General features: G+C 39.0%; 1 protein-coding gene across 1 annotated transcript in view; it reads right to left on the bottom strand.

The window, feature by feature from the left end:
• SPATA16 (spermatogenesis associated 16) overlaps positions 1 to 27891 on the bottom strand; it is a gene marked incomplete at both ends in the record, with an annotated part of 95229 nt that overhangs the window by 55548 nt on the left and 11790 nt on the right. The window contains 3 exons of the mRNA XM_080349727.1: positions 8173 to 8318; positions 21977 to 22603; positions 24442 to 24632. Of these exons, the coding sequence (XP_080205853.1) occupies positions 8173 to 8318; positions 21977 to 22603; positions 24442 to 24632 (964 nt within the window). The remainder of the gene's footprint in view (positions 1 to 8172; positions 8319 to 21976; positions 22604 to 24441; positions 24633 to 27891) is intronic.

Here is a 27891-nt window from a genome sequence, read left to right as displayed (position 1 = left end):
CCAAGATCCACCTCCAGCCATGAGCAGTCTTGATACTAGGCTGGTTAACCCAGTAATTAATTAGAAGGGATGTGTTTCAAGAGAGAGCCTTGAAAGCAAAATTAGGAAGGGGAGAAGGTGTTGGACATGCCGGCTGCATCACAGTCAGGACAATCTTTGTACGTGGCGATTTGTGCCAGGAGCAGAAGCATCAACCCTTTGGTCTTTTTACTCACGTGCTTCTCAAGGGAGCTTCAGGTAGAAAAAGTTTTGACAGGAATCGTCTGAAAATGGATAGCTCTTATTTTGCACAGAGAAAACTTCTAATCCACAGAACAGCAAATAAAGTCACTACATCTGAAGATTAAAACTTGTGTTCTTGCCAGGTTTTTCCCCCATCTGTCAAATGACTAGACTAAAGTAAACTTGAAATAGATTTTCATTTATTTTTCATCTTCACTGTAATCCAAAGATTGCCCTGCTAAAAGCCTTTCGTAAATCATTTGGTCAGTTTTTCTCAACAAAACAGTCCTTAAGTAATGCTGTATATCAGCCTTGTTTTTGACATTTTCATTTTTTCATCTTGACATCTTCTCTTAAAAATAATACAGTGTTTGTCCTATTATCCTTTTTTTAAACTGTGAGGAGAGGGAAAGAAGGCATCAACTCTCTTCCTATTATGCATGTTAGTGTGTGGTTTTCTCTCCAAGTTTTTCTTTCAGTCTTACTGCTTGGTGTTAAGAAAACAGGTGTGTCAAGAAACTCTGATTGATACATGAAAACTAGCTGCTAGAAATCACATTGCCTTTTCTCAAAGGTACACATTCTCTATTGAATTCCTTCCCCAATGCAATGGCAATTTAACTCTAAACTGACTGATGTGAAATGTCCTTTGCTACTATCCACCACATCATTCATGTTTGGCCTTTATAGACCAAGAAAAAGTCAATAAGATGATTCTATCGATGAAACAAGCGGGAAAAAAATATGCTTCACCAATAGAACAGGTAATTTTTTTCTTCTCGCTAGTACTGTGAGTAAAAGTTGGCTTGTTTCTAGAGGTGCATGTAGTTAAGAGTGGCAGAAGCTTCTTCTTAGTTGTCTGTGCCTTCATATGATAGAGTGTGGTCTTCTATACAAATGCGTTTTGATAGTCAACTACAATTGATTATTAGAGAGGAATTAGGTGATTTATCAGAACTGGAAATTTAGTGCTAAAGCAATATGTGCCGCTTTGCAGAGAGACGTGGAGCCAGCACGGGCTGGTGTGGCAGCAAGCTGTGCTGGTACATCCATGTGTTGCTGGTGTGAAGTGACTGCACAGATGCAGTCGCTGAGGTGTTCTTCACCACAATATTACATATAATGTCAGTGCAATGTGTCAACTAGTATTCAGCAGAGCCATATATTCAGTTTCTGTAGACTAATACAATGCTTTTATCTTCAGTGAATACTGTCAATCAGTAGAGCTGGTGATACAGTGTGGTACTAGTCTTACATTTGTCTGAGTCTGACATGCTCTGTTCTGTGACCCCAAGTGCTGGTTTAAGAGTTCAGCTCTACTAGAGGCAGCCAAATTCCCAAACCTCAAATTCCTGAATCCTGTGGTAGCTAGGAATCAGTCTTATCATGTTTTCCTGCAATGTGCATGTACAGCTACGCTATGATTTCATTTAAGTGTTATTTGAGGACCTCATGGTGGTACATTTGCCTGTAGCCAACTTTCTATGCTAAACCACTTCTCCTGGTGCTGTTGTATGGAACCAAGAGATGCATCTTGGATGCACAAAAGCTTGTGGCCTTCCTTGCTCTGGGTGAGAGTTTACCAAAACTGACATACTGAAGAGGAAAAAAGCCTACTTCATTGTTGCAACAAGCTGGTGGAAATACTTGGTAGGCTTGTGAAAGCAGGCATGCAGAAGTACTTTCTCTCAGAGGACAAAAGAGTGGTGGTTTCAGTGCTAGTGAGTATTAATAATTAAATGGAGATGGAGGGTGTTTGTGGTAAGGAGAGCCACCTGCATGGACATGTGAGAGAGGTATGACCTTTCTTCTGAGCTTGGTTTCAGTCTCTTGGTGGCTGGACAGGTTCAGACCTATCAGTCCATGAGGAGTTTTCTATCTATTGCCACCAAATGCCTGGCTGGGACTGAGACAATTCTGCCCTGTGCTTGGGGACCCTTTTCCCCTGTGTCCCCTCTGGTCTCTGAAGGACGGAGCACCCTTCTCTCCCTGCCCTGGCCACTCTTTAAAAAGAAGCAACACGCAAAATTACATAATATCTGTGTTATATGGATAAAAGCTGGAGGATGAAGAGTCCAGGGCAGCTTGGTAGATGTAGCTACAAGAGCAGCCATACCAAATACTTCTTATCAAGGCAAATCTGGCAGAGTCCAGAATGCTTGTATTTGGTGGCCATCTGATAAATCATTAGGGATCCCTTCTAATGTAGTTGTCACCATTGAACCAACCAAACAGCTGCAAAGACAGAAAAGCTTCTACTAAATTTATGTGGATCAAGAACGGGACCAAATCCTTTTACACTGAAGGACACCTGACTTGTCTTGGTGCAGTTGGATTTTTGTACAACCAATTGGAAATAAATGCAGTTATGGCATCTAAGGGTGAGGACCTTCAGTGCAAAAAAGAAATCATCTCATGAAGTTTTCATATTGAAACAGACAGGAAGGGAGGAAGTGTGGGTTCCCAAAAAAGGTTTCACACAACGCCTTTTCTCTGTCACTAAAGTGAAATATAACTGCCATGCTAAAAGGTTTTGCAGCAGCAATTTGCTTTGAATTGCAAGCATAAGATAAATGTGCTATATAGGTCTCGATTCCTCAGCTGTGAAGGTGGTAAAAAGGAGAATGTTCTCCAGTCCAGAACAAAAAGATATTTAGAAAGATCTTGTTTCAAAGCTTCTAAAGCATCTTAATGCAAGTGGAGATACTCTGCATTCCCTGTCTTTTTTGCATAATGTGCCGCCCACTCACTTTCCAGCTGTACATGTGCCACTTTCTTGATCACCAGATTTTCTGATGCCATTAGGACTGCTGTCATGTATCTCAACTCTTATAAAACAGTTCGATATTCCTAGACTTTTCCTTCTATGAGGAACTGTATTTCTTCTGGGGCACTTATTTTTTCCAAATATGCTTTTCCTAAATAGGATCCCACCACACGTTGCGTAGATGTGTTTTTGCAACATAGCATCATCAAGGTAAAGGGGAATATAGCCTTTGACCTCAATGGAGGAAGTCTCAGCCCATAAGACAGGAACTATGTCATTGATATATCAACCTGAAAATAACATATGATTTGGAGTTGAGTATTGGAATCCAGAGAGTTGGCTTCTCATTTAAAAAGTAATAAGAAGTTTAAGTTCATAGAAATATTTGAAATACTGCATGAGAAGGAATTATTTTAAGAATACTTCTGGTTTATATTATCCAGAGTATCTCAATGGAATAGCTTTGTATTAATAATATCTCATCTATTATGTATATTGCAATATACCTAACACAATTGCTGAAGTAATTAGATGCTGCTAATTATTCTCTTTCTTTTTCTTCCCTTTTCTGAGGTAAAGAGATTAGGAAAGTAGTTTAGAGCAAAGTATATTTTACGCTACAGACTTCCCACAGATGAGCCGTATCAGCCATTATGTTTCTCATTTTTCTTCTTCTACCTAAAAATCCATGCTCTTCTTGTGCTCTTCTTCTATTGTCTTCATTTTATTGTCCACTGACTGCACTGTATCATACCATCATTGCATTATTTATTTTTTATTATCTAATATTTCACTGGAATTCTATTCTTCAACTTACTCTAATGTAGACCTATTTTAAAGGTGCAGAATAAGGAAGCTAAGGAATGAAGTAGTAGCTGAATATTGAATTATTAGTCTGGAAGTTCTGAATTAATCAGGATTAAAGAGTTCTGACTTATTCTGTCTGTAATACAATGACCAAGTTTTGAGATGCCTTTTTTTCTTTTTTTTGACAGATATTGCATAAAGCTTGATCATTAATAATTATTTTAAATCATTTGTATTTCAAAAGTTGATGGGGAAAAATGCAGAGGATTTAGAATTAAATCTCTGAGGCTTCAGCTGTTTTAGATTTTTTTCACACCATGCCTCTGTAAGAGAATTCCCTCTGTTAAGTCATCACTAAAGCAATTATGTACTACTTAACAGAGGTGCTATATTCTGCTTCATGTGTCTCCCTATGAATTGTGCAAGAGGCATTAGAGAGCCCTGCCTTCCACCGAACACATAAAAAGGCAGAGTAGAAAAGGCTTTACAGATTTATTACATTCTCCATGCATTGCCTTTCCAGAAGGGAGGGAGAGAATTGGCAGCAGGTTATGCTGTGGAGTAGAATCTGCAAGGACACAGGAAAATCTTTGCTAACCCCTGAAGATTTTTAATAGCTCTGTACAGCAGTCCCCATTATCATGAACATATTTTTCAGGCATTACTTAGAGGAAATGTTAAATAAACTTGTCACAATGTCTGATTCCTCTTTCTCCCCTCAGCATTTACATTCAGAATTTCAAGATCGAAGGAAGGAGGGCAGAGAGGAAAGCCCAGGGATGCTCTGAGAGGAGGTGCGTAACAAACATTCTTCCAGATGGCAATTCCCAATGCATGTCCCACCACCAACCGTGGGCTTCCTGTGGCATGATGACGATCCTGTTGGGAAGAGGTGGGACTCCTCACCTCTGGTGGGCAGCCTCCTTCCCCTGCTGAGGAGCTTTTTTCCAGAGGAGCCCTGTGGTACCAGCAGCCATGTTGCAGCTGAGCAGGGTCTCTACAAACAGCAGTCTATGTTTAGGCAACTGGATCAAGCCACGTGTCTGTCATTCTTCAAATCTTGTGTGCCATGAGGACCATAGCAGCTGAGAAAGCATTAGTGGAGCATCAAAACCATATTTCCCATAGAAAGTTCCTGTGTTATTTGGTCATGTGCAAACAGTAAGTCACATGGTGTCAATGGAGGCTAATTTTAGCTTGCTTGGAGGAAAAAAAGCAAAATAAACAAAGAAACTGTAAAGGAATATAGAGTCTCATTGAGAAAGTAGTGCATCTCGTGTTTTGAAGGTTCTTCCATCTTCAATTGTCACGGAGTTCAGCATCACTCTTTCCAATTTCAGGCAAAATTCAATCTCAACGGTTGCTGAGCTGTATACGTAATGCGCCGGGGGCTGTTAGATGCAGCTGCAGCTTTATGGATTTCTCTGTTAGGCCTGGCCCTCTGAAGAGCAGGCATAATTGGGGGGCTGCTCTGCTGAAATGCTGTACTCTGCTTCAAGATTGTTTTCATTTGGGGCAAAAATCTAACCACTGACATTATTGGGCTGAGCAACATAAGGCCTAAGTACTAATCTGTGCTTTCTTAGTCAGTTCTTGACTTTTCAGACCTTCACTGTTTTGCCATCTGCTATAATTGAAAATTGCCTTCTGCAACCAAAGGGAAAATCTAATTTCTCAGCAAGCCATATGGGGTTATTAAGATCATTAAACCCTGGTATGCCATAATGCCTGGGCCAAAAGGACCACAGGGCATGTAAATATTGTGTGATTCATTTTATAGCTTCAGACTGCAAATCAGAAATTATTTTGATGGCTATCTTATGATGAAAAGTGGTGGTCAAGTAGGTTACTGCAGATGTTGCTTGGTGAGGTCAATACATGGTATGTTTGTTTAAGGCTTTGACAGATGAGAAGTGATTTTAATAGGGTTTGATTGTGAAGGGTAAATCTTTTGTATCGGCCTGACAAATGATTGGAATCCAGCTTGTGTCCTCAGTTGTGCCAGTGATGCTAAAGACAGCCTTAAATTTTGGTATTAAGAAACCAGAGACAACAATTTCTGCTTTTCAGGAGGACCCAGACTTGGTGTCTCATACAGGATCTAAAGCTGATGATATAAATTGTGCTCCTTTTCCCTTCTTAAGAATAGGAAAGCTATTGCCCTGAAGATGCCTGTTCTTGAACACTTTAAAACCAAGCTGCTGGAATTTTTCTCTATTTGTCTAGTTGTGATATTTTGTAAGATTTCTTCCTAGCAAAACCCACTTCTATATATTTGATACAATTAGGTGTGAGAATGTTAAAGCTGATTTTTTCGGTTAATAAGGCTTCAGAAATGAATGCAGGAGGTGTGAAATTTACATGAAATTAAAGGAAGAATAGTTCAGTAAATGCAAATAAATGCAGAAATGAATATTTTAATTTGGATTCATGATTAATGCCAAAGGATTACCAGCAAACCATTACAATGCGGTGATGACATAAAACTCAATGGGAATAAAAATTCTATATGCACTAGTTAACTGATGGCAGCAAGCTATTTTTAGGAGGATAGCTTGGAGTAATTTATTTGCTCCTTTTGAAAAATATAGCTATTGATTATATTTCAAGTTTTGTCTTTGTGTTAATTATACTGCAGAATATTTTTTGCTGGTATACTATCATATCAGTTCCTGTATTGTACAATGTGACTACCAGGGTCGGTAGATTTATTCCAAGTCTGCAAGTTATTTGATGATTTATATTGAAAATAGGCATTACTGATTGCCACTTTTCTTTGTGCTACGTAACTAAATGAGTTACGAATAAATTGTTAAAATCGTATGTAAAATAGACGAGTGAAGATTTTTCCCTACATCAGTTTTCCAGTCATCTCAATCTGATTGCATTTATTTTCAGTGTAGGTCGTGGGTTTCTGTAGGTTCATGGGTCATGGTTTCTGTTTTTAGACAATTGAAACCGAAGCATGTCTGAATGGGCTTTATTTTCTGTAGCACTGGGGTCAGCATACCTTACGATTTTGAAATCAAGATAATTTAAAGAAGGTAAAGCCAAGTGTTTCCTATTCTAATAGCTTCATTGTTTCAGTGCTTTTTGAAAATCACAGAAGAAGAGAGTGATCATTAACACTCTATATTTTTCCAAAAGTTGGGAGCCTAGTCAAAGTTTGTTTATTTTTCACTTTTCTAACATGGTCTTTAAGAAGTCATGAAAAAATGTGGTTGGTTTTTAGTTTGCAGTCTTTCCTACTTCCAATGCTTTGGCTCACATAACAGAACAATCTACCTGAAAGGAATACAGGTTGTGTCCCTGCTAGATGTGCCCTGAAAGAGCATCTGATGTTCTCTAACTACTTATGGGCATTCAGATGGTACTTGGAACCAGTCTGAAAGATACACCCCATGATGCAGATAGTCTCGGGGTAGGTTTAGCTTTACAGATGAAGAATGATTGGGGAAGGGGTGTGGAGGAGCAAGGGTGAGAGAAGACTTCATCATTAAGTCAGGATTCTCAGACTTCCCATGATTTTGCATGTATCTAAATGAACCTGGTGCCATGAGAGCGTCGCATTTCTATACCAACACCTTATTCTTCACTACTGTTTCCTGCACATTAGGCATAAGCATGTGCCTTCTCTTTTGTTGTAACTACTCTTTTGTAGCTACACCCAAGATGATTGTATGAAAAAATCCTCACCCTGCACTAATTGCATTCTCAATCTTAATATATATCATACAAGGGAAAAAAAGAACAGAAACCTCAATAATGAAGTCTTGCTGGCAGGACAGGCATGCGTTTAACAAAAACTATCATTATGCCTGGATACTAATTAAAGGCAGCACAAACCCAGCAAAAACCTAACTCATCTGAAACTAGCGGGAATTTCATCTCCACCATGTGCAAGTTTTGGTTCTGGCTTCTTTATGCATTGCTGGTGGTGCTGATTTTTTTATGTGGATCACAAGTGAGCACATGAGGAATTATGTAATGAAAAATAACTTGAAGCTATCCCTGACCTAATCTGGCTTGAAAAAGATCAAGAGCTCATGGTATCATTACTGTCAGATAAGGCTGAGAATGTTTATATTCATCTGGCTTCAATTTAAGGGTGCCCTAAACTATGTACATGACTCACTTGCATATCCTTACCTGTTGTATAATCAAAGCAGTAAATGTATACATGGCTATTGTGGTTTAACAGCTTGAATTTTGAGAATTAGTCTAATCTATACATCAGAGCCCTTTGTAAGTTGTGTTTTATTGATTCCTGTTTTCTCATTATTAGACTGATTCTCCCTGCACAGGATTTATTCATAGACTTTGTTTAATTTTTGATTTCAGTCTTAGCAGTGTACCTGATCAATATTTATTTTTACCTGTGTGAATGATTCAGAGCATCATCAGGCTTCTTAAGCTTTAAGTAGCAGGTTACAAGCTTTGTCTCAATAAAACTGGCGATACTGGAAATGTCTTCTGGAGATGACTCAAAGGGATGGTCTACAGCAGCACCTTTACTGCAAAGCTGCACAAGAAACAAAACCAATATTTACTAATGTTATAGTACACCTTTTTGTAGCTGATAAATGGAGAAAACTGACTTCTAAGTAAAATATACCCTGACTCTAGTTAGTTACGACTATAAAAATCAGTACAAATACATGTGAATGTAATATAAAATGCAGTGTCATTCTCCTGGAAGGGATAGTTGAGAGCATATAATAAGCTAAAAACAAAAAAGCACTTTTAGGAGATAAACTATTTTTCACTGTTTTCAAAAATAAAGGCTCAACTTCAGACTCCCAAAATCCATGACCATCTTGAGACAGAGGTCGAAGGAGGAGTATCAGATGGTTGTTATTCATTTCAGTAAGGCAGTGGTGAGCTCTGCCTTAGGCTCTGCTGCCTTAGTCTCACGGGTAGGACAGCAGAGTGTGATACAAGGCAAGGAAACCAGAAATTTTCCCCCTCATTTACTGGAAGGACTTTTCCTCCCTGGAAACTGCCATAGGAAGTAACAAGGATGGGATCAACCACCTTTTAAATCTTCCTGAGCTGTACAGAATTTAGCAGAGAGAAACATATCTTCTGTTTAAAAAACAAACAAACAAACAAAGCTTCCTGATAGATAAATTACCTGCTGTTCATCACATCCAGTGACTTTCCCATCAAATAATGTTCTATTTCATAATGTGGATCATTAGAATTGGGTAACCCACAACTCCTTAAAGTTTCAGAGAATCCTCAGCACTGGCAGAGGTATGATCCTGGGCAGGACAACCTTCAGTCCTCAAATATTTGTTCCTATAATCTATAGGCAACCAGATTTTGTAATGCCAAAGAGTAGTAAAAATTAAGTTCTTAAGAAAATTCAACTGTAAGCAATTAGATACAACTGTAAACAAATAGATTAAGTGTAAGAGCCTTGTCTTTAAGGACAATAACAATATAGTGCTACTAATGAAAATGCAATCAAAGGTCCTTTGCTTGGCTGAACATCCCAAAGAGGTTTGTTTAATGTGCAATGATTTCATCTGACTAGGTGACTTCATTGTGATTCAGCTTTAAAAGTAGATTCCTAATGAAGATTAACAAATTAATATTTATCTAGGCTGTGTGCCTAAATTGTCAGATCACACAAAGACCAGTGCTGAGGACCCTTATGACACTGATGTGCAACTGCAGCCTCATGTGGATGAACGCAGCTTCTGCTTTAAATGGGTATATCCAAGGGACTTTCATGTGAGTCCGATTTGCCAGTCACCTAAGCTTTAAAATAGAATGAGGAGGCTCTGGACTGTTTGTATGGCTCTTCATCACTAATAAGTTTAGTTACAGTAATTAGTTTATTGTGCCTATGTATTGATTTTTAGGAGGTGCCATTTCAACTCAGCGGTTTGCGATCTCCTTAGAAGATTAACTCTGTCAAGAAAAGAGCTCTTCTATATATGTATGCATCTTCCTCTGTGAGATCCTTCAAAGCAAAAAGGATTATAGATCCACATCCACACTTAGCACCTGCAAAGCTAACCCTATATGTAAGATTTTTGTGCATTGGTTAGAGATTGACTCAATTGTTTAGAGACAACAAGGGTCATTCAGTGAATTGTGCCCCCAGTTCAGGTGTGATAAATATCTTCTCTTTCACATCCCTTCTCTGCTGAGTGAAGTTACACAGTGTATATAATAACACCCATACATTTAGGATTTTCTATCATCTTGTTATCAGTAGAAGTTATAAATCAGAGAAGTCAACACTTTTAACTTTGCTCATGGTGCCATATATATCTGCTGAAGTGTCTCTATGGATAAGACATGCTATGTGTAGCTAAAAGACCCAGAGAATTATGTTCACATCAGTGAACATAAAAGTATCATCAAGTTTTTCTGTAATAACACTTTTCAGCTGAATTTGCCATGCTGTGACCTCTGTTAAATTTACGGGAATGAGAGATTTGAGGCTATTTCTTGGATTTTCAAGTTCTTGAATGATTGTGAGAAGAAAAGAATCATTTAGGGATCTCTTCAATATCAAATGCTGCAATTCAGAGTTTCCTCAAGTCTTACTGCTGATAGGAAGAGTTATGTCTAGACCTGCAGAACCCCTCAGTTATCTTTGACAAAAACCAAGACATGAGTCTCTGTAAAACATATCTGAACAGATAAGGATTCAGAAAATATGTTTCAATACAGTGAAGATTGGGTTCTGCCAGGTCTTCTCTAAGTCATCTCAGAGTAAGAGTTCAAAGTAACAAATAGTAACTCAGTCTTTAATCTCACAAAAATCAGAGTAATATTTTAAAGGATGTGCCTGTGACTGGGACTATCTAGGTTGCATCATTTTTTTAGACCCAAGCTCTCTCCTGATTCTTATGTAGCATTTCTGCAGTGGATAAATGTGTTTGAGATGGACTTCTCCACACTAATTCCATAATAATAACAGCAACATGCACCAGAAGTAACATTTAACTTAATTTTACAGAAATGGCTCCTTCTGTACTAAGCAGCAAGGTCATGAATATACAAAATAGCCCTAGCATCTCTTATTAGTGAGATGCACAATTAAATGTACTGGCTGATATGAGGGATGTTTTTGGTAGCAATATGGGCACCACTGGAAAAGGTTTATGTTGGGTGAACCATCTTGGTACAGATTGACAAGCATGTCATCATTTGCCAAGCTCTGATGGAGATGATACCTTTTTGTGTGTGTTTCATCACTCTTTCCTGTATTTTGCTGGCCTTTCTGATAAAAGGACTTCTCTATGCATCAGGAGAAGGACTGTTTTCTTGTGTTGTCTGGTCTGCCACTGAATACTGAATCTGCCTGAGTGGTTTTGGGGGGGTTGAGGCAAAGATAGTGCCGGAAAGCATCTGAGAAAGCTCATTTGGGGAAGTTCCCAGAGGAGAAGTGAGTCAGGAAAGAGACAGTGAGCTGGGATTTTGCAGTACAGGTGGGGATGTGGAGAGGAGTTGTAGAAAGACTCACATCTGAGTTTCAAAGGGGAAGAGAAAAAGGAAAATTTCCTAGGGATCCAAAGGAGCCTCTGTAGCTACAGATTGTTGTAACTTTGGGAAACCCTGCTGGACTGAGAGCAAGGCAAGAAGAAAGGCTGTGCCATGCACAGATATAATGAGCAGGGAGGAGAATTGTTTGCAATTTTCATGTGTTACCCAGCAGAACAGAGATTTCCTTATCTTGCTATAATCTACAGCCCAATAAAACTACCTCTGAAGATCAAAAGGGCTGTTGTTGTTTTTGGAGTAAAAGGTAACAGCAGTTCCATCTTGCTCCTCTGAATACCTTAAGCTCCTATCACAAGGACATTCAAATGTAGATGTGGGCTTCTGGAAGTCATTACATATTGTCCCATTGAGGGTTTCTTATCCCAGAAACAGAATGTTATGGAATTTCGTTTTAATTCCAAACTGGGAAATACGGGGGTTCATATTACCTAAGACTTTGAACTTTTGATCTGCAGAAATATTGCCAATATCTTAAAGGTTATTGAGGCTATGAAATTGGAGTAAACAACTTAAACATTAGAAGCTTTACAGCCAATCTGGGGTTAAAAACCTGCAATGTACCACTTTATGTCCTTTACCATCAAACTAACAGTATTTCTAACTTTCAGACTTAGTCTACCTGAGAGTACCCCTGTCAGTAGGTAGGAATATTTTTTCCGGAAATAATACTGAATGTTAAGAATCCTGCCAAAGCTTATTTATATTATCATGGGGCCATTGTTACAACTGGAAGCAGTCATGCAGATTTTGTGTATGTGTTTCACACGTCCTTTAGAAGACTGCTTTGTTATCCCGTCCAAAGAGTTACCAAGTATGTATATGAAGTGTAAGGAATGAAACAGTTACCTGCAATTTTTGTCTTAGTGGTGAATGGAGACTAATTATCTTTCACTGATAAAGAAGGTTTATCTTACCATGTGTAGCACCCTATAAATACATTGCTGAAACCAGAGTTTTATAAATGTTTGTGATAAAGTACTTTGTCAGAGGTCACAGAACAAGTCTGTGACACTGTGAACTTAGCATAGATCTTGTTCTGGTATTAAGGCTTTAATCCTGGCAGTAGCAAGCAAGGAAATTTTATGAGTAAAGACCTCCCAGGCATTGACTAATAAGAAAGTGAGGAAAAGGTCCCCCCAAACCCACCATGACTTTGGTAAAAGACCAGTAGAAACGCTGATTGTTAAGGCAGTTTCCCGGTTAGCATGTGTGTTATTTGGAAAAATAAAATTAGAGCTCTGGTGATTTGTACATCTGCACATTTGCATTGCTGCCAGCACTCTTCACTGAAAACAAGGTGAAATGTTTGAGTGTAAGAAACTGGCTATGGTAACAGTTTACTAATTGCTACTGTAGGTTTGGTGTCTGTTAAATTCAGGAATACAGTTTCTCTTAAGAATAAGATGCCCAGTAGATATCCATCTCCATGTGTGGATATAGATATATATTTGATAGCAAATTTAGCTTGGGAGAACAGGTAAACTGGGTCAAATGGTGTGTGTCAATGAGATTTTTTGCAACTTCCATGAGATCACTCATGCTTTCCTCTGCCGTACCGAAAGGGTTAAGCATTAGTGTGACTACAGTAGTAACTTGCTAGCCTTGCTGGAGCTGATTGCCTTGTTTTATTTTGGTGGTTGTTGTTGTTGTAGAGGAATGTTTGGTCATGCCTCTCCATTTTAAAGATTACTTTGTGGGTTTCCCTGGGGTGATTTTGAGAGTGGCTAATCAGAGGGACAAACCTGAAAAGGCAAGAAATATTTAATTAGTGTTTTGCCTTCTGACTAGCCAGCAGTCCTAACCAGATGCCTTCACTTCAGAGCCATCCAAGTAATCAGCCTAGTAACGTCACTGCATTGCACATCAGGCACCTGGCAAGTTGAACACTAACTACATCCCAGAAAATGTCTGCTAAGGAAGACTACATGTGAAAATAACTTTCAAAGCCTGATAGCAAGCCTCACACAGGGCTGAAAACAAACTGCTCTTTGCATGTTGTGCTGTATTCCAGTCCTTACAACTGCTAGGCACCACCAAAAATACTGTAGGAAACTGGTGTAACAAAGAACCAGTTAATAGCAGTTTTGTCTCAGTGGAGAGAGGAAAAAAATATCAGTATGGAGAATAAAAAGAGAGAGGATATTCTCTCAATAATATGTTTTCATGAAGCATAACTTTCCAGCTCCTATTTGGAGTCATACTGACATCTTGGTATGCAATTTCAGTCAGCAGAGCAGGAATTGTATATAAACCCCCTGTCTTTATTGCTAATGAGATTTGTGTAAATAACTGGCTAGAAAACATATTGAAAATATATAATTCACTGCTAAATATGAATGTAGGTGCTAGGTAGAGAACAACTAAATTTACTAGGTTTCCTGCATTGTGCTCTGCAATGGATAATTCAAATAATATGTATGATATTTTTGGCATATTAGCTGCTCTATGCAGAGTTACCACTGGATTCTGTAATAGCAAATATGTCCTGTGCACACATTACTGTCTTGGGGATATTATTGGTTACACAGTATTGGCAGAGAGCCTAATATACTTCACATAATAAGTTTTGAGAAATGATCCCTATTTCTATTCAGAAAACCACTATTTGGCAGAAAAGCCTGGATCTGGTTGAGTATTGACTCCACCAGATGAAGTGAATAGACTGTTTGCCTTCACCATGGGGTCTGCTGGGGTGGGGTTCTGCCTGCTCCCCCCATGCTTCCATTTGGTTTGTCTTAAGCCTTATCTTTGTCTAGGTTTAAATTCCTTCTTTGGCTACAACTAGCCCTTTTTGCAGAAAACAGAGGTACATGGAAGGGATTTGGTGGCCAGGTGGGGCAGAATGTTAGAGAAGTTCAAAGCTAAATTTTATGTTCCCCAAAGGTTGACAGATTTTGTGAATTGTGTTCTGGCCTTTCAGGAGACAAGATCTCTTTGCGGAGACAAGATCTCTTTTCAAAAACAAGATTTCAAGTGCCCACAAACTTCAGAGGATATAGGATTTTAGTTTGTGCTTTTTTTCATGGATTCTGCTTTATAAAAATAAACTTGATTTGAATCTTTCCCTCCTGCAGAAGCTAATGACGTTCCCTGCAGCACTCCTAAGCTGAAGTCATTCCTGTTTATTGGCCTGACTTCAGATAAAGCCTTTACCTGCCCCCCCGGCCCAGTGCAAACTTAGGGGTCTTTCTCATATTATAAATAATTTGGTTCAGAATCATTAAATGAGGAACAAAGGTTTTGGAAAAATATAATCTGTTTGACTTCAGCTTAATCTGTGTTCTGTGCTATAAATCTGTGCCTCTTGTTACCAATCCCTATTTTATGGAGTGTTCCCTTTATCAGTATTGCCAGGGTGAGAGGAGTAGTCACAGAAGAAGAAGAAAACAAAACACCAGAGCTCTGTAATGAAACATACATTGTGGAATCAATATACTACAATAGTTTCCGAGCAGCTTTATATTCTGTACAACATACTGAAATCTCCTTTATAGATTGCCTTTGTAATACCGAATCTTTCAGTCCTCCACTGTAAGTCCATCAAAGATCCAGCCAAACTAAGGGTGGTGTAAATATTCCATGTAAAAACCAAAAAAATCAGACAAAGTCAAAACTCATACCACTACCACCTCATGATAGGCTTGTAGTTCAAGATGCCTATTGGATTTCAAATCAGGAGCATCAGTCTGTTGATAATGTTCACAGGAGGAGCTGACCAAAATGAATGTGTTTTGGAGGCAACTGTCAGCTGGTGTGATGTGACTATATTGTAGAAAGATTTTGAGAGCTGTCATGATTGCTTGGAAAAAGCAATATAATTTCAGGCCAACTAATTTAATCCCTTTGCCAAGAGATTTGCTACCACTAAGTCCAAACACAGAGATATCTCACTAGCACTTTTATTAAAGACAAACTGTGTGAAAGGCTCACTCCATTTTGATGGACAGGATTATTAGGGAAAAGCAATAATTTGCTGATGCCTTATTTTCATACAATTTTTGGATACGACATTAAGGTTAGCTGCGAGGTCAGCTCTCCCCTATCTCCCCACCTCAGGATGGTGTGGATTTGGCAAACTCCACCAAGAATCCTTTCAGCAGTATTGTCAGTGTTAAAAACACAGCACATATCCCTGCCTCAGGAATAAACAGAAATAAAGCTCTTCCCTAAAGTAACCTAACCAGAATTCATTCCCCCCTACTTTTTATTGTTTCGTTCACCTCTGTAAAGCTTTTCAGCATTTATATTCATTTTGCCCTGTCAAAGCTGAACAGGAGTAAGATAACAAATGGTTCTGGTAGCAGCTGTCACCACCTACTGTCTGTGTATGCCTGTGTGAATCTCTAAATGGAAATAAAGTACTTTAATAACACATTTTCTCTAAACTGTCCTCATGGATAAAGTTACTCTCAAATCAGTCCATGAATGCTTTCCAATTCAGTGCCCACTTCAGCCTGCATCTCTGCCTCTCCTCTGCAGAGTCTATATAGGTACGTAGCAATATGATTTAAAGACATTTCAGATAGAAAATTCTTTAACAGCATACATTCTGTGCCTGCTGCTCGCCTCTATTAGCTGCTTTTGCTGTCTGAACAATCTCCTCACTTGCCTAATTTTCTTGCTATAAATTAATCCAACTGTCACTGCATTTGTGTCACTGTGTTGGCTCTAGCCAGGAAGCACCTAGAGTCACAAATTAGCCACAAATTGCTCTGCCCTCCCTGTTCCTGTACAATACCTTCCAGGAGCAGATGGCAGCTAGGAGGATAAACACTTCCAATTTCTTAAGGGCCCTTAACATAAACCTCACTTAAAGATGGGCTCTGAGACACCACTTTGCATTCAGAGACAAGAGGCAGCATCACATGTTGGGGTTTATCTGCTATTGGTATCACGATGCATGTGATACATGTGGGGAGCTGTGGGGTTCAGGGACCTAGAGAATTTTTTTCCTTATGTTACCTACTGAGGAATATACTACAGGGACCTTGTCTCTGTTTCTCAGTGTTTTTAAAACATGTGTTTTGCATGTGTTTAGGTCAATGAGGCTTTTGATTGTAAGTGACAATCAAATATACTGCTTAATGTATACAAAGTATGGAGAAAATATTTGGTCACTTTGACCACCTGTCACCTACAGGTAAATAATTCAATAGCATGTGAGGAAACCAATTAGAGTTAATTAGAAATTGGCTGATCTGTTTTGGCACAAAAATTATTGGAAAATACGGTCTGTCCATTCTGGAATAGGAATTTTGCTCCTGTGTATACACATGAGTGAGGAAATACGTTGTTTTATGGTCAACACATAGTATTCCTTTGAGGAAAAAAGCATTTTGTAAGCCAGATATGTAACAGCAGTCCAGGCAGGAAGAATGGGGGCACAAATCCTTATAGACAAATAGCCATGCAGTTCCTCAGCTTTATTTCACGGTGACAAGCATGCTGGAAATGTCTAGAAGATTAATAGATTCAAATTCAGTGATCAAAAAATGGGACCATGTCCAAATGGATCATTATAACAGATTCCCACTCTGTCCCATAAGCCAGATTTGAGCCATCTGTAGGCTTCATATTTCTGGTCTAAATCTTCTGCACCCATAAAAGACAATAAGTATCAATGGAGAAAAAAAGAAAATCAATTTCTTGGTTTTGGAGCCTAAAAATGCAGTGATGGGACTGTAGGGAGAGAAAACCTGCTGATTATCAGGTGGTTTTTGTGTGGTTTTGTTTTGTTTTGTTTTTGGCTTTTTTAATAAGCAAGTTAAATGAGTAGGCTGCATTTAGGAAATTACTTTGTTATTAGAGGTTAAAAGTATATTTCTAGACATTAAAGTGAGCATCTCACACTCAGGCTTTGGGGGATCAGTGTCTGTCATCTTTGATGTTCTCTGTCCAAGACCTAGTATAGTCCCAGGATGTTTCTAGAGGACCTGTGTTGATAGTAGGGATAGATAACTTATGAGTCTGATTTTTCAGCTCTGGAGTTGGTGCTAAAAATAAATATATAACCTTTCCTGTGCTGTCTCTTGAGGACTGTCATGGTGGTAAACTGTTTCTCGTCCTTGCACAACTCTTCATGGTGAGAGGGGACAGGGAAAACTCTATAAAGTCCCACTTTTTACCCCTTATGTTCCTGTGGATGATCAGGAATTCCAGTCTTCGTGGTCTATAAAGCAAGGGGAAAAAAAGCTGTCTGTCATTTTTCTAATGTGCTCTGCCAGTGGGTAGAGTACTTAAAATGAGCCTCTTTGCACATAGGTATTTATATAGTAAATGCTCATTTTTTGTTTGTCATGTTACAAAATTGATGGCAGGCTAGGTTGAACCATGCTGCCTGATCCTATATTGGGACATAATTATGTCCACAAGGCACCAGTGCCACAGCCACTTTCAAAATATTTCCTTTTTGCAGTTATTGTTGCTTGGAAGAGACAGCGTGGTCTTGACAAAGCCTTCTCTATAAGCAGTGAATCACAAGCCAATGAGCCACAGGAAAGGTTAATCTAAAACTCAAGGTGTGCAAAAAAGATGGCACTAATGTTTATCTCCCTGCCATAGGAACGGTGCCTATAATAGCCATCTGTGGAAAATGGAGATATTCCAGCTTGTGGAAGGCACCACAACAGCACTCTGGTGAATTAATCACATGCTGTTTGAGGCCTTCGCCTCACACGTGGGATGCATTTCGTGTCTCTGAGATATTCTACGCTGAAAGCTGTGTGCAGAGATATAGTGGACTTCTTTCTGTGTGCGCCAGTCATGAACCTTTCTCATTTATTTTTTAATCACAGGGGGAGGATTACTCTCAGAACAACAGGGTCTGAAATTTAAGTTTGCGCAGGTTTTAAACAGGCTGATGTTTCTGAAGTCTTTTATGCTCTCTGATATTAGGGGATTAGCTTGAGACAAGATCTTTCAATCCTCATAAAAGTTTAATGTTATTTTGTTGCTAAGCTGTTAATAATTGGCTAGAGATTTTATAGATATACATATGTGGCTTCCATCAAGGTTTCAAGCTAAAGAGTGATTTCTTGTACCCTTCATATCCAAGTCCAGATGTTCAAGTCCTATTTCCCTATATTCTAGCAGATGGATGCTGGAAATTTAGGGAAATATACAGTGGTTTTCACTGTAGTATATATACTATATTTATTATTGAGCTAGGAAGTAGAAGAGTGAGGGCTATTGCCCCAATTTCTTCTGCTATTTTCCTCATTATCAACAGAAAATACTTGATTCTTAAGCTTTAATGGTGAGAGAGCTCCAAGGGAGTGTTATTTTTTCCCTCTCCCAGGCCAACTATAATGCAGCTGACTAACACCAAGTCCCTCCTGATTAATTTAATGGTAGTTAAATAGTGCAGAAATAGTGAGAAGCCACCATTTCTTCTGATGAGACTGCCTTCCTGGTGTCTGTGGTAATCAGCAGCATGCTGTCCAACATGTACAAGTCTTTAAATTAAACAAGCATTTCAATTTTCCTTTCTGACAAATAATTTTCCTGGTTTTTTTCAATCCAATAAATTCAATGCTAGACTTTCAGAACTGCCTGTTATTTGCATATCTGAAAAACAACATAATTTAAATAATGATGATACCACATGAATATATAGATGAATCTAGAAAAATTTTGGCTTAAAGAGGAGCCAAGAAGTGCATGATATTTGTGATATGTAAGGTAGCACTAATTTATACTATAGAAATTTAATCCTATGCGTGTAGTTTTCTGGATCAGTCTTTAACTCAAAATGTCGTAATGTCGGACTAAAAACCTTAATTTACTTAAATCTGAAAAATGACTGTAACCGTTTTTACACCAGAAACCATAACTTTGAATTTTCATGTTACATATCACGTCTCTTTACCCATACGGGACAAACAACCACGCTTCCAATCACAGGATAGACAAAATGGAGACAATGCAGAGAAAAGCATAAAAAATGATGCAGAAGTTTATAAAATGTGACCTGGAAGGAAATACTATAATGATTGAATTTACTTAATTTAGAGAAAACTGAAAACAGGTATGCTAAGAGGTTGCAAGTAAGCAACTAATGTGGTGGTTAATTGCTCTTCATGTCAAACAAGGATACAAAACCCACAATGGGCTATTTTGCACCATAGAAGATTGGGAGAAACTTTCTGTCAGCTTGCTGATAGAAATGAGAAGTCTGTCTCACTGTAGATTTTTAGAAACAGAGTACAGAAGTGTCTTTTAAGGGATATTTTGGGTTTTGCTTCTGAGGAGAGATGGATTAAGAGACTGCTGAGAAGCTCCAGCTCTACAATTCTGTGATTTCCCAATCAGTCTGCCCACAATCCCAGGAAAGAATTCTTTAATCTCTGCCTATTCTTTCACCAGTTTGTCTATTAGTTAGCCTTTCCATTTCCTCTTAGGAGGAGACAAGTACTCCTTTCTCCTCAAGTGACAAGTGTTTTTTGTCCCCATCACAATTCATTTCTGAGTGTAGGACAAAAAAAAGCATGAGGATGGCACTTTGTAATTTTACTCACTCACTGCTACAATATTTATTGTTTTAAAATCAAATACCTTCAATATTGTAAAAAAAAAATAGGGATAGGATATTTACTTGTCAACTGCAAACCTTTCATGTTTTACAAATGATTTGGATTAAGTTCGGCAGTATGGTACTGAAACAAGTGCAGTTGGACCCTTTTTCAGGATGTCAAGTGCATAGCTGAAGTGATTGAGGTCAGAGGAAAGATAAAACATTACTGAGAGTCCAGACTCCAGCTTGCAAGTCCTCTATTCTAATCACCAACCATATTCCTGGAAAATGAAAGTATCTTTTTTCTTTCTTCCCTTTTTATTTGAGAAGCAGACACTGGCCTTTAAAATGCTTACAGCTACTAAGAGTGCCATTTTTGTATCATGGAGAAAGTCAAGCCCTCATCTGCACAGTAAATGTTAGCAGTTGGGTTAATTGTGAGGATATAGGGCATCTTTCAAGGTTTATAAGACAGCTATGTGCTTGGAGATACTGTTTTCAAAATGCTCTAATGCTACCTCTTTGAAAGCAGCCTTTGGCTGCAGAGTGCTACTATTTAACAGGTTTAACATTACTAAAAATTGAGAGGCCGATGCCATTATTATTACATTTTGTTCTGCACACTAGCAAACAGTTTATCATAGTCTGTTCCCAGCAATTGTAATCCAATTTTTGTTATCTTACATTGTTTAAAAAAAAGAGAGAGAAAGATACTGTACATCAATCTGATAAAAACGTTTAAATAACTGGGGCTTTTTTGTGATTATGTTGGTTTTATAGCAGCATTATGGAAACACGACAGGGTAACTAAAATCTGATTACGTCTAAGTCCTCGCCCATTATGTGATTATTATGAACCATGACTTCTGCTGGCACATTATGAATTACATGGTCATAATACAAGGGATTTCCAATATAATTAACTGAGATTAGCAGCACTAGAGAAATCTGGGAACAATGATACAACTTTGAACAGTCAGTTTTACTGTAAATGCTGTTAGCTCTGGCTTCCAGGAAACAGGAGGCTGGTGGACGTAACCGTGACCCACCTGCTGGGGTTTCCTACACCTGCCTTCTCTTCCCTCTCCCTGTGAAATTAATTGCAACCTTGCCAGAGTGCTAGGAACGTGTATTTTTTACTCTTTTCTTCTCATTTTATACTGATAAAGCTCAAGGCTCGCTAAGATTTTTTAAAAATGTTGAAGGTCTTTAGATACCTCCTATTTTTTGGGAGGAAGGGGGGAGGGTGGCTCAGCCCAAAACTGGAAAGGGCTCTACTTTTAAAAACATAGGAATAACTACTTATTGAAAAATAGACTGTTGATGACAGCTCATGTCTGAAAGTTCGAGCACTTCAAGGCAGAAAGTAATTAAAATCACAGATCAGTTTCAAAGATCATAGCCAAGGTCATACTGTTTCTTTAGTATCTCAGGCAGGCAAGCAGTCTGTCTCTCCACGCACAAAAAAAACCCAAACAAAACACACACAAACAAAAACAAAAAACCGAATCATAACAAAAAACCCCAACAGCTTTTGGACTCTGAGCTGCTGCAGAGAAAGCCATTTATGTCCAGAGGATGTTGCTCACCACTGGACCTGTCCCTTCTCGTACAGAAACAAAAAGATTTCTGCACAGATCCAGTGTTCATCTTCTGGCTTTGGAGAAAAAAGGGGAACAGACTGCATGATGGAAATGTTGTAGGGAAAACAAGATAATAAAATGAACCTTTTGCTTAACCAAAGAATTAAATGTTTCACATTGTAGTGGATGGAAAGCTGCGGCAGGGTGGCAACTCCCCTGATTATTGAGACACTGTTTGTCCCTGATAGAGATGGGTTTAAAAAGAAAAGCATTTTTTTTTTTCCCCCCACCCTATGGGACTTAAAATGCCTCTATATGTAAATACAACTGAATACTTAGAGAAAAGTACAAAATCACCTAAGATTTTTTTATGCAGTCCCATGTGTCCCTCCTGTGATTTATTTATAGCTCTTAATTTTCAGATTTCAGGTGGAATTTCAGTAAACCATACACATCCAAGGTTTGTGCTCCTTGTTCACTTTGCTATTATTGTACCCAGTAAGGACAGTGACAGCTTTTCTTTTACTTTGCTGTGGTGATCACACGTCTTTAACCCCATACCTCCAGTGCTGTTGAGAACTGCTCCGCTGCCGCTGTATAGTTCTTCTGCCCGTAGCAAGCACTGGCTTCCTGGAGTGTCATCTGAAGCTGTTTGTCAATTTGGGGCAAAGTGCTGCCATCAGGTGCACTCGGAGCATCTGCTTTTTTAGAGTCATGACACACTGATTGTGTGCTTGTAGACACCACAGGCTCAGCAAACTCAAAGGAAATATCCTCCTCATCAGTGTAGACCAACTCCATTTCGATGTCCATTAGGATTTTCAGAGGAATATGAGACAGAGGTGTTGGGATAAACTGATTGACAGTCTCTAATGTTGTTTCTTCTTCTTTCACAGCTAGTTTTTCATTGTTTTCTGCTTTCCGTTTACGGCTCACTGTGTTTACAGCATCACTTTTTTTTTGTTTCTTTTTCTCTGCCATATTTATTCTCTCCATTATGTTTTCTGCTGCTCCATCCCCAAGGTGGTTTTTGACCTCTTGCAATGCTTCTGGACTATCATTCGATTTGTTTGATTTCTTACTACCATGCCTTTGCTGAGAGGTTTTATTCTTGCCACCCATGCTTATAAGACGTTTTTGGGAGTCAATGTTGCTTTCTGATGCCGTAACTCCAGCAAAGAAAGAGTCCTATGAGAAAATGTAGAAAAGTTAAGAATACTCAAATGTTGCAAAGCCAAAAAAGCATGTAAATGCTTTCTCCACTAGGCATGTTGTAGGCACCATTATGAGAGAAAGCTCTTCAATAGTTAGTATGTATAATATCAGACTTGCTGTGATGACTTTCCCTTTCCCGTGTAAAAGTTTAAGGCATCTTAAATATTTTGATTGCTCTCAATAATGGATGTTTATGTAAAGTAAAGCCAGTGTTATCAGTTTTCTATATATGCAAGGAGGAGGGAAAATTTGGCTTTTAATCAAAAGAAGAACAACCAAAACACTGTGACTGATCAACTCGTGTTGTATGTTGTTATGAGGTGCAAAAAAATCATCATGGCCTGATTTTTGAGAACTGGTAAGCACAGTGGCTGAGGTCAGAAAGGAGTGTTCAAAAACCAGGCAGATGCATTTCAGAGGGGCATGAGCTCCAAGTGGCGTCTCAACTTCAGCTGCATCTGAGCCAAAGTCAGCTCTGGATTTGGGTTTCCAAGCCATTTCTTATTGAATGGTCCTCAAAGGGCACTGGTTTGTTGCTATTAAGAAGCAATCCTCCCCCAGCAGTTAACAGCCTAATTCTCAGTTCAGGGAACAGATAGTGATTTCAAGCCGATACCACAAGGTGCAGAATCAAGTTCATAAGCCTCTTCTCAACACCACTCCCTGTACAATAGGAAAGGTGACTTGATCTGCGTTTTAAACTCATAATTGTGCTTGAATTCAAAGGAAATGTTGATTTTTCATCTGCCTTTGCTGACTTCAGAGTGAAAAGGTGGAAGGCACAGATAATTTTCTTTTCAGGTTTTCCATCAATTATAAAAAGTTGAATTGTAAACAGCTTTAATGGTGACTATCTTCCAGCATGGTTTGTTAAGCATAAGCATTCGGCCTCTAACCTTGTGTTGTTGTTTAATAGACCTCCATATGTTTAGCACCAGTTCAATGTACTTAACTACAGGTACAGATTGTACAAAGGAAAGATACATAATAAATGTCTTTCTGTTCAGCTAGAAACAGATTTTAGACAATAAGCAACTTGTTGAGTTGCACTGCACTTGCAAAGCTGCTGGAATGTGTCCTGGATGCTGTGGTATGGTGAATCTTTTATTTTTAGGGCAATAGGCATTAGGCAATGGGCTTAAATTTACAGAACAGGATAAAGGGAAGAGATGAGGGCATTTTAGGCCATGTAAGAAGCTGATACTAAATTTTAATGTACATAGGGTTTCAAATCTCTATCATATTTTTTTTCCCCATTGTCCTGGCTAAGCCAGATTGCAGCCAGGCCTGTCACCAGCCCTGAAGCAGGGAACCTGTTGATTTTGACATTTGTTCACAACCTCCAGGCTGAAAACTTTACTGTAGCAGAACTGCTTTGTAAAAAATTATTCCTTCTTCCACAACTGTAAGAGAAAGAGCAAGAGGTGAGGGGATAATTGTGTGATTTAAGGTAGTTTCAGCAGACGTTTTTCAGCAATATGCTGAGCAATCACAACTCCTACTGAGTTCAACAGGGATGGAAAACCACCGGCCCTTCCCAGATTGTGCTCCGCACTTGTCAGAATAGAGCTCAAAGGAATCATATTTATAGCGAGCTATTTTGAATAGCAGCAGTAAAGCAGCTGGAAAAGGCTAATGTACTTGCATCTGGCAGCAATTTTACCTGTTTGTAAGACATTCAATCCCTTTTTAAAACAAACCATAGCATAGCCTAAAGATTGGAAGCGGCTTTTGTCAGTGCTGGCTTCAGCACTAGGTAATTTAGGAAATTATGATTTATCTTTCCTGTGCAGAGCACAGAGCAGATATACTCCAGCCAGCACCAGGATAAGCTGGGGGGATGAGCCTGATGACTCTGGTGCCATGTCATGCCAGCAGATATGGGACCCATGATGGACCTCCATGTGGCCCTGCAGTAGATGGCTATACCATGTTCTGGAGAGGCAACACAGGATTTTCACAGCCTCTTGGGTGGGCTGTTCACTGTGGGCCCTATAGAACTCTAGAAAATGAAATTTAAGTGTTTACGTCAGAAAAAAGTTTGCAGGAATTTTCCTTTGACCAACAATATAGTACTGAGAAGCCCTCAAGGGAAATTAATGGACTCTTCTCATCAGAATGCTCACAAAGGCAAAGCCCTATGTCTGATGTGGGGTTGATATCAGTATGAATGGGAAATTGGCTGGTCCAAGCTGTTTGCCATGGAACAAAAAAAAAAGCAGAGCACAAGCTGTGAAGTACGGACCAATAATGCTTTAATCACTATAAGGATATTTTTCCAGTGGACCAGCACCTGAAATGAACTTCCCTGGATCAAGTGGATTTATATTGCTTCTATTGTATTTTTAGGTATTCAAGCTGATTAACATGACTTTGGGTTGTGTATTGGAAGCATGTTATAATTCAGGAAGGCTTATTTTAATCACTGCCTCAATTAAAAAAACAAATCCAGGGAAAAGCTTTTAGAAAATCATTATCATTGTCAGTTAAATATTTTCCTGAAAGTTTGGTTAAAATGTCTGTTTTTTTATTTTGGAAGCGTTTACTGTAAAGTTCTTCTAATGAATCACTATGCAGCGCAATATAGATAGACAACTTAGTGCCATTGTCAGAAGGAAGCTACTCTAAATTTATGAGCTCTCAGGAATGATCTTCCTGATCAGTCATAAGCAGGTTCAGCTTTCTGCATATTTGAGGGTTAACTTTTGCCAAGAGACCTCTGTCCATAACACTGCCAGCTGCTACAGCTAAGTATGTTGTTGGGTCTATTGGTAGGGAAACCACACCTCTTCAAATAGGGAGGCTTACCTGAAAAAAATATGGATGCAAAAGGAGTGTAAGATCATTTATCTTTTAAAATCTTCAGGGTTTGTCCGTTGATTTCCCAACATATCTAAGAAAATGTTCTTGGGGAGAGTGGCCTGCCTACTAGATAATGTAAACTTCCTTATGTCCATGATGTTATGAACCTTATTACTTATGCTTTTTGTTCTGTATCTAGTTTGATTCTGCTTTCAACACCTTCTCCTATTATCTTACATCAGATTAGAGAAGAACTTGCTGATAAATCACACTGGCACTTCAGCTGGCACCTATTTGTCAAATACTTTGCCAGCTCTTTGAGTCTTTTTTTCTTCAGAATTTAAACTTGAATTTCAACCCAAAAAATTGTTTGCCCTTAGAGTTGTGAAGTAAAAGCTTTCTAAACACCAAAGACTGCAGTGCTGTCTTCCTGAATCTGCATACAGCAAGGCAGAACCACTGGGCTACATCCACCATTGATTTAAGTGGAGGGACAGGAGAGAGAAATTTCTTTCAGTAGTTCTCAGAGGGGATTAAGCTGCCTGAAAACTGGACCATTACATTGCTGTTACCAGGTCTTTGGGGCATGAATTCTGGGGTGCTTCAAAAAAAGGTAAAAATTTCAGTAAAATCTTTCAGCAAGCAACACAAGTCACTATTTCTGAGGATCACAGTTGCCTCTCATGGCAGAGGCTGTGGAGATAGCAGCAAATTCAAGGAGATATTTCAGCCCAGAGAGATCTCTGAACAATAAGTCGAAGTCACAGCATCCTCCAAATGGCAGAATGTGGCTTCAGGTGAGGAACAGGTAGTGGTCCAGCTTGCTGACTCCCCAGTGTTGGCCTCCTGGATCATACACTTGCATGGCTTGGAGGTTTAAGGGGATGATATGACAGCTGGGAAGTGGAAAGGGAACTCAACAGTTACATTTCTTACTCTGAAGGAGGTTCCTTATGCTGACCATTCAACAGTGGTCCTAGTGGACCTGTGCTTTGACATTGAACATGCCTCATAAATGCCTTGCTAAAACTCAGACACAAATTAGGCATCAGATCAGGAGACAGCAGTAATTCTCCTTCCCCCCATGCCAATCAGAACTGGCAGGGAGTTCTGTTGTCACTACTTTGTTTTATTTCCACTTCCTCTGCAGCATAAGGTACAAGCTGCCTCATTCGGGATGGTCTGGCTATATGTACCTCAGCTGCTGTCCCAGAAGCTCTAGTCATTAGTGGTCCATCTGTATTTTGTGCTCTCTGCTGTGAATGTTCAGTGCTGCATAATTTCTGGAGGATAACATGGCAACGTTTTTCAGCCAGAGCATGACTGTATCTGCAACACACATGCGTTTTGTGCAGATACCCCATCTGTCTTTCAGTGAGCTCATTTGAGTACTAGCAACCATATAGTTGTGTCACCCTGGTACCCCACCCAGGTTAACTTGCCCTGCTAGAAGATACATAAAATGGCAACTGCTGTATTAATATACTACTTAGACAGTGATGACATTTTTCCAGAAAGGTATAGAAACCGAGCTCTTTCATCTATAATAGCCTTTTTCTCCCAGAAGGCCATTTGAAATCACAGGGCGGTCATCTGCTACAGTTCATTTCAGTGCCAATGCTGGAACAGGCGAAACTGCATCCAAAACTATGGAACAAGTATAACAAAATTATACCACTGGTACTTGTACAAGTGTACAAGTGCAACTTGTACACTTCTCACTTCTTCAATGTCCTCTAGTACAGACAGAAATATAGTACTATAACAAAACACATCCAAAGCCCCACAACGGATAGACATTAGCTACCCTTCTCTATAATAATTTCACTTGTATTGAATTCCAGATATCCTGACCCATCTGTATGGTGAGGATGCTCCAGTTTTATCACTTAAAAATGAAGCAAGATTTATCTATATTAGATTTACAGACATTCTGAATGAACGTGTGCACCAATGAGAGCTATGCTGAGATCTGAACTGGAGATTTTTCCAGTCCATCTTTCAGCGGGATGACTTTTTAAGCACTTCCTTTACTGCTGAGTACCACAAAGGCTCAGACAATCTATTGATGATGAAGGTCAGCACCTTCTTAGCAGCCCATAAAGCGAGTCTCTCACAATCAGGTTTCAGACTTTTTAAGATTCTAGCCATTTCTTTAGGCAAAGAAGCAACCTAGTTCTTTCATCTTGCTATTTTTATTGTTTGAAAGCCTGAGTCACATCCGATCTTTTTATTTTTAGTTTTCTTTTTGGAAGAAAAACAAACAGACAAACCACACCTTAATGCTTTTTTTGTTGTTGTTGTTCAGTACTCTTATTTCTTTGTGATAGACATAAGTAATGGCTCATTCAGTGTAAAATCAGAACTCCTTACATTTTTCTTGCTGTGATAAGGGCACACTTGCCATTATTATAGGTGCATTGCTACACTCAAGGTTGTGTCAGTGCTTCCACTCCAAA

The sequence above is a fragment of the Nesoenas mayeri genome (assembly GCF_963082525.1).
Source record: "Nesoenas mayeri genome assembly, chromosome: 9".
NCBI lineage: Eukaryota > Metazoa > Chordata > Aves > Columbiformes > Columbidae > Nesoenas > Nesoenas mayeri.
Note: the sequence above shows the minus strand (reverse complement) of the source record. Positions and strands in the feature narration are given on the sequence as shown.